Source organism: Garra rufa, chromosome 14, assembly GCF_049309525.1.
Source record: "Garra rufa chromosome 14, GarRuf1.0, whole genome shotgun sequence".
Classification (NCBI taxonomy): Eukaryota; Metazoa; Chordata; class Actinopteri; order Cypriniformes; family Cyprinidae; genus Garra; species Garra rufa.
Window position 1 is genome coordinate 14,535,630 of NC_133374.1, and position 11,685 is coordinate 14,547,314.

The 11,685-nt window shown below is 47.1% G+C and overlaps 1 protein-coding gene across 1 annotated transcript; it reads right to left on the reverse strand.

Moving 5' to 3' along the window:
• Positions 1–2,213: 2,213 nt before the first annotated feature.
• On the reverse strand, positions 2,214–3,191 carry LOC141285211 (olfactory receptor 52E8-like). The gene has a single exon (XM_073818252.1). It carries the CDS (start codon positions 3,189–3,191, stop codon positions 2,214–2,216), a length of 978 nt encoding a protein of 325 aa, XP_073674353.1.
• Positions 3,192–11,685: the final 8,494 nt, after the last annotated feature.

Genomic DNA, 11,685 nt, shown 5'->3' on the forward strand with positions numbered 1-11,685 from the left:
TCAAAGTACCGGCTTCATTGACTAAACGCGCCTCACAACATCGTGCGATTAATCGTGCAGCCCTAAATTAATGACAGAATTTTTATTTTTGGGTGAACTATATGTATCAGCAATTATAAGACCCGCCTCTATTAGTTACTGTTTCCATATCTGTCCAGCCATGGCACTCTAACATCACACATCATGTTCTCATGTAGTAAAAAATACAACACAAAACAAAGTCTCCGTTTTCAATTTTTTTTTTAAGAAATTTAAACAATAAATATTGTTTTGTGGCTCTTCAATGTGTCGTGACAGATTGCTGTAGCGCCTCAATTCAAAAGGTATGTGAACCGATCATCTCTTTATGCTAGCTTTAGCACAAAATAAACATGAATGATCAGATGTGTTTTTAACAGTGGAAAGACATCAGTACACACAATTTCTTTATGTTCAAGTCCACTGACATTAATCTGCAAACTCTCCAATCTGGTTTGTTTGTCAGAAAAATGGTGGATTCGGTGTTGTGATTGATCAGATCGCCTGTCTAACTCCCTGTGAAGGGTGAATTCTGCACTCTTGTGAATTCTCTCACCATAAACAACAAAGTGCATAATCACACAGCATTTTGTTGTAGGATGCATGCAGCTATGATAAGATGATAACAGAGGAAAGAAAGCCATGCAATGCCTAAATAGAGTAAAGCTACAATTCCTTTTTAGTTTTCCATCTTTTACTTTTTCTTCTTCTAAGCTGGCTTTCTGAAATAGTGATGTCAGATACATGCATTGATTGCATGATTGAATTGTTAGATTTGTAATCAGTAGGGGTCGAGACCAGGGGTGTCACTACTGAGGCAAAAGTGCATAGGGCCCAGAGGCTTAGAGGGGCCTGCAACAAAGCCACAACAACTTGATCTTGAATGCTGTTTTTAGATTCATGTTTCCATTTGTGCATTTGACATGTTAGAAAAAAAAAGTAGAGTAGTTCAGTTAAAACATGACAATGCCTATTTAGGCTACAGGGGCCTAGCTGAATAGCATTGCATGCTATTATTAATGATGAATCGTGACATTTGGAGTGCTGCTGTTGTTATTCCTACAGTATCTCACAGAAGCTTACCCTGCTCAATGTCATTCTGTTATTTGCAAAATATTCCTCTATTCACATTTTATATTCATATTCACAGTTTATCTAGTAATACTAATACAGTCATTTGAAGTGCTGCTTTTAGAGAGGTTTCACCATAAATAAATGATTATAAATGAATGATAAAATTAAGAAACTTAGATTTATATGTGTAGACCACCTTAATCAATAAACAGGATTACATTAAGCTTGCATCAATAATTTTATATATTAGTTCATGTCTAACTTTTATTCTTTATTGTACAACAAATATAGAAATAACATAAGTTCAGAAGCAGTAACAGAGAGAAAGAAGCAGATCTCAGACATACTCATGTGAAAATGGGGCCTTGGTTTGCATTATTTGAATAATATTAATGATATGATATAAAGTCATTATTCACATGAGTTTATCTAGTAATACTAATACAGTCATTTGAAGTGCTACTTTTAGAAAGGTTTCCCCATAAATAAATGTGATGATAAAATTAAGAAATTTAGATTTATGTGTAGACCACCTTAATCAATAAACAAGATTACATTAAGCTTGCATCAATAATTTTATATCTTAGTTCATGTTTAGCTTTTATTCTTTATTGTACAACAAATATAGAAATAACAGAAAAAAGTTCAGGTGCAGTAACAGAAAGTAGCAGATCTCAGAACTACTCATGTGAAAATGGAGCCTTGGTTTCCATTATTTGAATGATATATACATATGAACAAAGATGACAGTTTACAGCATTTGGATGAATGAAACCAGAGTAACAAGAAATACGTCAGCATAATACTGACTGCTCACAAAAATGCATTTAAATAGTTTGTACAGTTTTTAGCCTAGTTCGTTGTTTTGTCTAGGGGTCAGTAATTAAGAACACAGTTCATGCACATTTAAAAAATAAATGGCATCTCACTGCTGTTCACCAACGATGTCTCAAACACCCACTACATGGAGTGTAACGGAATTAATTTAACTATTTTAATGGTCATACACTTTTATCTTCCACATAATGAATCTAAAAACATTAATGAAAAATACATGTATTTAATTTTCCATATAGGTAATATAATTCATAACAATGAATTAACACAAATAATCATTGCAATCATTTTGAAATGATCTTTCTAATTGGCACAGTTCTGTTTTTAAGCAGTTTTCGAATTATGACTCTGATTTCAGCTGTGTTTAAAACATAAATAATGGGATTTAACATTGGTGGAAGAGACAATGAAAGAGATGAAGTAATGACTCTGGCATTTTGACTGAAAGAAGTAATTAATGAAGCAATGAAAATGCATATGATAGGAAAAAAGAAAGATATAACCAACAAAAGGTGAGAAACACAGGTCTTCAGTGCTTTTAAACGTTTCTCCCAAGTTGTAATTTTACTTAAAGCAAGTAAAATGCCCATATATGACAGGAATATAATGAACATTGGTACTACAAAGAACAAAGCTAGTACGAGGTTTCCCATAAACGTATTAATGCTGTTGTCATTGCATGCCATCTCCAACACTGGTGCATAATCACAATAATAATTCTCTACCACATTAGTTTTACAGAATGAAAGTCTGGTCATCAAAGACGATGACAGGCCCACCAAAGAAGTGGCAAATGCCCATAATATTATAAACACTAAAGACATGGCAGTATTATTCACTATGACATGATATCTTAATGGGAAACAAATTGCAATGTAGCGATCGATTGCCAGGACAGCAAGAGTGACACTTTGAAGAGTAATAAAGAGGTTCACAAAAAACATGCTTGAGAAGCAAGCATTGTAGGATATGTACTGTGAGTGAAAAAAAATATTCATCATGTTAGGAATCAATGCATTAGCTTCACCCATATCAGCCAAGGCCAAGTTAAACACACCAATGTACTTTGGACTGTGCAAACTTCGTTCCAGAGCAATAACGAGAAGGACTACAGAGTTCCCAATTACAGCAATAAAATATGAGAAAAATAAAAAAATATAGTAGTAACTGCTGTATGGTATACCTGATAGTCCACTGATGAAAAAGTATTCTGGATGAACAATGGACATATTCTGGACAAAAGTTGCATTTAAAGAAATCATGGCAGTTTTGTGCTTGATGTTTTAAACAAGCTGAAAATAAAAATTACCATAAAGACTTCAACAAAATCCAACAATTATTTCCCGATGCTGACATTATACCTTTATGTGAAGTTTCTTCATAGTATTTCAATCACAGACCTGTATACATAAAGTTTTAGAGCCAGATAAAAAAATGACTGTGAATGTCTGAACACTTTGAGCTGCTTGTCCTTTTTCTCTTATGTTACAATGATCACTAGACATTTGCGTCATTGATGCATCTCTTGAGATCATCTCTCTGATTCATCTCTTGAGAGATTTCAGACAACAAAATGATGTAATGCTACTATGCTGAAGTAAATGTTCTGGCCATTGATTTAGTTTGGATAGTTTTTTTTAACTGGTCTGCAAACTGGTCAAGAATTGCCCTTTGTGTTCTCATTAATGCACATTATATTACAGTAACTCTTAGATAATGTTAAGTCTATAAAGTGACACTAGCAACTGCAGTACTTCTTAACCCGCTACCGCATGGTGTTGCCATAGGGCAACATGCTCTTTATGTTCATTTCCCTGCCACTGTCTCTTTAAGACAAACATTCTAATTTTTTGTTGGAAAGAGAAGACCTTAGTTTAGCCATGTGCTTTGGTTAAGTCACTTGACGTGCAATGTTTTTCTGTAGCGCGATTTCTGACAGACTGACATCTAGTGTGAGTAGTTGCTGAATGCACACAAAAACGTCAATAAAAACAAAGGATCAACTCGTGTCACATCCACAAAAAAATCAGAGACATCACCTCCAGGAAGTTATGATGACATATTCACCACTCAAAAACGTTTTTATGAAATTATTTTTTTGTAAATCGATCAAATGTATGTGTTGCCAAATGGCAACACTGCGCAATAGTGGAATGTGCAATGTTGCAATAGGTTAGATAGTTAGCAAGGTCAGCTGTGATCTTTTAAGTTGTAACAATAACAACATTTCCCTCTCAGTAGGTCTCATCGACGTCACTTCGGAGACCGACGAATTGGGATATCGCCTAGAGATACCAATCCTCTTCGTGTGTAAACTAAACAAGCCAATGCACATTGGCATGCATGATTGCATCCAGCTGTCGTTGATCACAGCGTGAGCATAAATACACAGCAGGTGCAATGCATAGACAGCATTTCGCATCGGAGCCGATCTTCGGATGGTGTCTTCAGCGAGCAAGAAAAAAAAAACTCTTACCTCTCTGTGTTGGCGGCACGGCGCTTCAGCGGTGGTGGTCTTCTGTGGGTGGAAAAGCGCACAGTCAAGGACTGCACTACCCGCCTTCTGTGTCGCGGCGGCCATCTCCCCTGTGCGCTTCAGCACCGAGAGCAGTTTCTGAAAGAGTGACACGAGTGAACGTCTTTATAAAGACGAAGCATTTTAAAGAGCAAAAATGCCTTTTCACCCGTGCATTTCTGGGTGCGGTCGTTACCTGGCGCCAGGCGATGGTCACGATCGCTGTCTGATGTGTCTGGGCATTGAGCACGCTCAGGCAGCGTTCGTGGATGAGTCATGCCGTCATTGCGGCGGCATGTCCATCACGGAGCTGCGGACCAGACTCCGCTTCCTGCAATGGGGCGGGGTGCCAGTTCATCTGCCCAGATCTACCGTTCCCCCCGGCAAATGCGTGACGGTGGGAAATTCCCTGTCGGGGGTTTCCCCTTCCACCGACACTCCGCTTCCAGTGGAGCTCCCAGGAGAGTGTGGTGGACCTCCTCGTGGGGTACCACTCATTACTTTTGGGGCTCCCCCTGACGACCAGATGTCGATCGCGGAATCGGGGGGAGAGCCAGACCTCTCGGGAGAGGATGATTTCGGATCGCTGCCGTCCACCAGGCGGTCAGCGGTACCGGATACCGATCCTGAGATGATGGCTATGCTTTCCCGGGCCGCCGAGAAGGTTGGGCTTGAATGGAACCCTCCATCACGTCCCGATCCTTCCCGGCTGGACGATTGGTATCTTGGGGTGGCCCGCGCTAGTTCTCAGTGTCCCACCCCAGTGCCCTTCTTCCCGGAAGTGCATGACGAGCTCACTGGGACGTGGATGGCACCTTTTACTGCCAGAAACCGCTCCAGTGGCACGTCCTCCCTCACCACCCTTGATGGCGGACCAGCCCGGGGGTATTCGGCTGTCCCGCCAGTGGAACGTGCGGTGGCGATGCTATTGTGTCCCGGCGCCGCTTCCACTTGGCGGGGCAATCCGTTGCTCCCCTCCCGAGCCTGTAGGCACTCGTCGGCGCTGATCGGCAGTGCCTATTCGGCTTGTGGAGATGCTGGCTCCGCCTTAAGCGCTATGGCGTTGTTACAGGTCCATCAGGCTCAGGCACTGAAGGACCTGTACAAGGGTGGCCACGATCCAGAAGTTCTACGTGAACTTCGTATCGCAACGGACCTCGCGCTACCAGCAACGAAGGTTACGGCGCGGTCTCTGGGTCGTGCTATGTCCACGATGGTGGTTCAGGAACGCCATCTCTGGCTGTGTCTGGCCGACATGAGGGAAGCAGACAAGGTCAGGTTCCTGAATGCCCCTGTGTCCCAGACCGGCCTATTCGGCAACGCGGTAGAGAACTTCGCCCAGCAGTTCTCTGCCGCACAGAAGCAGAATGAAGCGATTAGCCACATCCTGCCCCGGCGTGCCCCTGCTGCTGCCTCCACCCGGCCGCCGGCGGCACCTCAGCCTGCTCGTCGCCGAGGGCGGCCCCCTGCTTCCGCCTCCGCTCCACAGCAGCCAGCGCAGCAGCCTTCAAAGCGGCGCCGTGGAGCCGGTCGCAGGGCACCCGCCCCGCCCGTCCAGGCTCCCACGAAGACCAGTGGGAAACGCAAGAACAAGCGTCCCTGAGACGGGCGACCCAGAGATGGAGGAGGCTGCTCTTCGGGAGATGGTGAACGCACCACTCCCTCCCCCGGAGAAGGGCCGGGCAGAGAATCTTTTGTTCCCCTTAAAGTTTCTTTTAAGAAACCAAAATTTTCAATGAAAGAGCAGTTTCCACTATCTCTGGGTCCCCAGAAGGGACAGCGGGTGTCGCACGGGTCAACCCCGGGCCTCACCCCCTCTCCCCTCCCGCCAGCATATGGCGCTGGGTGGTTGGAGAGTGCTGTAGAACGGACTAGTCACGCACCAGCTGCCAGAACGCAGGTAAATGTCTCGCACACACCACACACAGACATACTGACCTCGCTTCGGACTGGCACAGAGGCGCCGGAGCGGGGTCTCTGCGTTCCACTTCGCTGCTCCCCCGCGGGTACTTCGGTGGTTCCACTGGTTCCGCTTGCCTGGCTAGAGCTTCCCAGCCCGTCTTGCTGGCTCCTCTGAACCATTAGACTCGGCTATGCGATTCAGTTCGCCCGGCGTCCTCCCAGGTTCAGGGGCATCCACTTCACTACAGTGAAGCCAGTAGATGCCCCTGTCCTGCGTGCAGAGATTGCTACCTTGCTGGCGAAGGAAGCTATAGAGCCGGTCCCTCCAGCCGATATAAGGGCGGGGTTTTACAGCCCCTACTTCATAGTGCCCAAGAAACGCGGTGGGTCACGACCGATCCTAGACCTGCGCGTCTTGAATCGAGCCCTTCACAAGCTACCTTTCAAGATGCTCACGCAGAAACACATCTTCAGATGTGTCCGTCCCCAGGATTGGTTTGCAGCGATCGACCTGAAGGACGCGTACTTCCATGTTTCGATCCTTCCGCGCCACAGGCCTTTCCTGCGGTTTGCGTTCGAAGGCAGAGCATATCAGTACAAGGTCCTGCCCTTCAGGCTGGCCCTCTCGCCCCGTGTCTTCACGAAAGTCGCGGAGGCGGCCCTTGTTCCCCTCAAGGAACAGGGCGTTCATATCCTCAACTACCTCGACGACTGGCTGATACTAGCACAGACCCGAGGTCAGTTATGCAAACACAGGGACCTGGTGTTGGCACACCTCGCCCGCTTGGGCCTTCGGGTCAACTGGAAAAAGAGCAAACTCTCGCCTACGCAGAGGATCTCTTTTCTCGGTGTTTCTCGGAACTGGACTCGGTCAACCAAACAGCCCGCCTCACGGAAGAGCGAGCTCAGTCGGTGCTGAACTGCTTGAATACATTCAAGAGCAGGAAAGTGGTCCCACTGAAACATTTTCAGAGGCTCCTGGGGCATATGGCAGCAGCTACGGCAGTTATACCACTTGGACTGCTCCACATGAGACCACTTCAGCACTGGCTTCATGGCTGAGTCCCGAGGAGAGCGTGGCAGCGCGGCACTCTCCGGGTCAAAGTAACGGGCAGGCAGTGTCGGGGGATTGGACGGGCCCCCAGCTACACTGGCACATTAACTGCCTAGAGCTGCTAGCAGTACGTCTTGCCTTGAACCGTCTCAAAGGGCGCCTTCGAGGCAAACACGTGCTGGTCCGTACGGACTACACTGCAACCGTTGCGTACATCAACCGACAAGGTGGTCTGCGCTCCCGTCGCAGGTCGCCCGTTCTCTCCTCCTCTGGAGTCAGAAGCGTCTGAGGTCGCTTTGTGCCATTCATATTCCGGGTTTGCTCAACCGTGCAGCCGACGAGCTCTAACGAGCTGCGCTTCCCGGAGAGTGGAGACTCCATCCCCAGTCGGTTCAGCTGATTTGGAGATGTTTCGGAGAAGCTCAGGTAGACCTGTTTGCTTCTCCAGAGACGTCCCACTGCCAGCTCTTTTACTCCCTGACCGAGGGCACACTCGGCACGGACTCCTTGGCATGCAGCTGGCCGAGGGGCCTGCGCAAATATGCGTTCCCCCCAGTGAGCCTTCTCGCACAGACACTGTGCAAGGTCAGGGAGGACGAGGAGCAGGTCCTGTTAGTGGCTCCTTACTGGCCCACTCGGACCTGGTTCCCAGAACTAATGCTCCTCGCGACAGCCCCTCCCTAGCAGATTCCTCTGAGGAAGGATCTACTGACTCAGAGACGGGGCACCCTGTGGCACCCGCGTCCGAACCTCTGGAAACTACATGTCTGGTCCCTGGACGGGACGCGGAGGTTCTGAGTGATCTACCCCAAGGAGTGGTAGACAAAATCACTTCGGCGAGAGCTGCATCCACGAGACATGCTTACGCCTTGAAGTGGAACCTATTTGTCGAGTGGGCTTTCTCTAGAAATGAGGACCCCCGAAGATGCCCGATCAAAGTCGTGCTCACCTTTTTGCAGCAAGGGTTGGAGCGTAGGCTGTCTCCCTCCACCCTTAAGGTCTATGTAGCCGCCATCTCTGCAAACCACGACCCCGTTGAAGGAAGATCGGTGGGTAAGCACGACCTGGTCATCAGGTTTCTCAGGGGAGCGAGGAGGTTAAATCCTCCTAGTCCCCCCTCCGTACCCTCTTGGGACCTGTCTCTGGTGCTCACAGCACTACAGCGGGTCCCCTTTGAGCCTTTGCAGTCAGTCGAGCTGAAGTATCTCTCTATGAAGACTCTGCTCCTGCTTGCATTGGCCTCCATCAAGAGGGTAGGGGACCTGCAGGCGTTCTCGGTCGACGATTCATGCCTTCAGTTCGGGCCGGCAGATTCCCAGGTAACCCCGAGGCCCCGGCCTGGCTACGTGCCCAAGGTTCCCACTACTCCCTTCAGGGACCAGGTGGTGAACCTGCAAGCGCTGCCCCCGGAGGAGGCAGACCCAGCCCTAGCTTTGCTTTGTCCCGTCCGAGCATTAAGATGCTACGTTGACCGGACGCAGAGCTTCAGGACCTCAGACCAGCTCTTCATTTGTCACGGTGGACGGCAGAAGGGGAATGCCGTTTCCAAGCAGAGGATGGCTCACTGGATAGTGGATGCCATCGCCCTGGCTTACCAAGCCCAGAACGTGCCCTGCCTGCTCAGGTTTCGAGCTCACTCGATTAGAAGTGTTGCATCCTCCTGGGTGCTGGCGCGTGGCGCCTCGCTATCTGACATTTGTAGAGCTGCGGGCTGTGCGACCCCCAACACGTTCGCTAGATTTTATAGCCTTCGTGTAGAGCCAGTCTCCTCCTGTGTTCTCACCTCAAACGGGTAGAAACACAGAGTGGCACTGGTTCAGGTCGGCTTGCTACCTTCTCCAGAGTGTCCATACAGTTGACCCTGTCGAGTTCCTCCTTCCCCGGCTCCTGACGTAGCGGAACGTCTAGGCGCCAGGGCCTCTCTCGATGAATCCTTCAGAACCGATAGAAGGCTTGGGAATTTATGAGAGATTTAACAATCCCATATATCTTCCACGGTACCCATTGAGGCCGTGTTTCCCTGGTAGACCACCTACCTTCATTACGAGGGTTCAATCACCTCCAATCTACCATATGTCCTAGTATGAGCCATATGAGTATTGCTCCGAACCTCCTGCAGGATGGGCAGGAGCTCCGCGCATTCCCAGTGCTCCAGCCTCACTGAAGTGGGTAGTGCTATGTTATACAGTGACTAGTCTCTCCTGATCTGCCCTTGGCCTTAGCAAAAAAGTGCCAAAAAGTGCAGTTCCTAGAGCTCCACTGCCAGCTTTCTACTCCCTGACCAAGGCCCCCTTTGGCAGGGACGCGCTGACACACGGCTGACCCCGGGGTCTCCTCAAGTACCCCTTTTTTCCCAGTGAGCCTCTTTACAAAGACCCTGTGCAAGTTCAGGGAGGGCGTGGAGCAGGTTCTAATGGACTCTATCACTCAGAACACAACATTCGCTTCTTTGTCTGAAGCTTATGTCTGAAGAAACTAGAGGATGCAGTGTCTCATTCCCTATATCAGGGAACCATGGTTACATACATAACCTGAGGCATTCCCTCTCGCAGGAACTCAAACTGCGTCCTCTAGGGGCCGCTAGGGGAATGGTTATAACCACGCTGCCATGCAGGATTTAAGAAAGTGCCCCAAAACTTGGTGGGCACTTACCACTCATGTGGATTTTAGACAGTGCCCAGAGTCTAGCGTGGTGCACTGACCATAACATTTGGATTTGAGAAGGTGTGCCAGAGAGGTCACATTTGACAGAGCTCCAGTCTTGTAATTAATGACAGGGGTTGACCCTCAATGTGAATCGGGACAGACAGTTTGCAAAACTCTTAGTCGACTGATGGTATTGCCATGGAGCTATACTTGACCATCTTTTTAAAATAGTGGATATCAGTAGAGGACAGGCTCCTAACGCTGAGATACAAGGAGGAACACCTGTCCCACCAGGGAACTGGCGCTCTATAGGGGACCCTCAGGCCTGCCAGAGGGTGGCGCACGAAAGGTGACCCTTCCACAGTGGGGTGTGTGCCATGCCCCATACAAAAGGCCTGAGAAATGAGAATCAACCTAGGATGTAGTAAAGGACAGGCTTTAAAGAGAGAGGAGGAGAAAAACCTGACCCACCAGAAGGTGGCGCTCTATAAGAACCCTTCCGCAAAAAGAGGAACATGCTCACCCTGTCCTTTATCCTCTAAGGCTGCACAGAAAGCATTTTTCCCCTGCTTCTGAAGGTTTAGCTAAAACCAACGCAAAAGTGGACTAATGCTTCTGTCTCAACATAAAACATGGGGCTCTGTCCCGGCAGATTATCCCCTAATCTGCTAGATCAGGAAGCCTGAAAGAGGTTACTCCTCAGAGTCAACCCTCAAGAGGGTTTTCGCAAAAACCCTTACAGTAAAACTCACTCCGCAGAGAGGTGATACACTAGTCCACTTAGAGAGGGCTGGAAGCTAAGAGGGGATTCCCTCAAGGCGGGATTCTCAGTGAGGAGGCTTGTAAGGTCCAGCGTTAAACTGCCTAGGGGCATTCTTCCAAGACTTAGGAAGCTTACCTGGAAGAGGACATAGGTCATAAGTTTACCGAGCTGTAACGGGGGACCTGGAGGCCAGGAGGTTCCATAGGGACCTAGGCACAAGTTACTGTCGACCCTCAATATGACGGGAGCAATGCTATGCACAATCAGGACAAACATTTCGCAAAACTCGACTGATGTCGACTGATGGTATTGTCATTGATCTTTACTTGACCATCTTTTTAAAATAGTGGATATTAGTAGAGGACAGGCTCCTAACTAGGACTGCACAATTAATCAAATTTATAATCACAATCATGATTACGGATGTCACGATTATGTAATCGTCCAAAGCCGCGATTACAAAAAAACGTTAATTATTCTGTATTCTTAAGATGCCTGTTTAAAGCATGTCAAGTTGTGAGAGTCGAATCGATATTGTTATTGTGGGCACATCAAAATACCTAGAATACTTATTTATAACCAATTATTCAGAATTTTAAATGCATTTTAAGATAACTTTCCCATCAACTGGTCACAATGCACAACACCGCTGTATGCTGAGTCAAAAATGCGTTTACACTCTAGAGGTGAACATGCACATAATAAAAGCACATGGTGGAGCACGTGAGAGGTGCTTTATTCTCTGACAGCAGATGGCACTAAACATAGTATAACTGTGTTATTTAATGTGCTAACATGAACTAAGAATTGTATTTTTTTTAAACAAAAATAATAACTTATAATTATGATAATTAATAACTAATGTAAACTAATAAA

Excerpts from the sequence above, each read along its gene's own strand:
- LOC141285211 (XM_073818252.1), bottom strand. The coding sequence starts at position 3,191 with ATGATTTCTTTAAATGCAACTTTTGTCCAGAATATGTCCATTGTTCAT.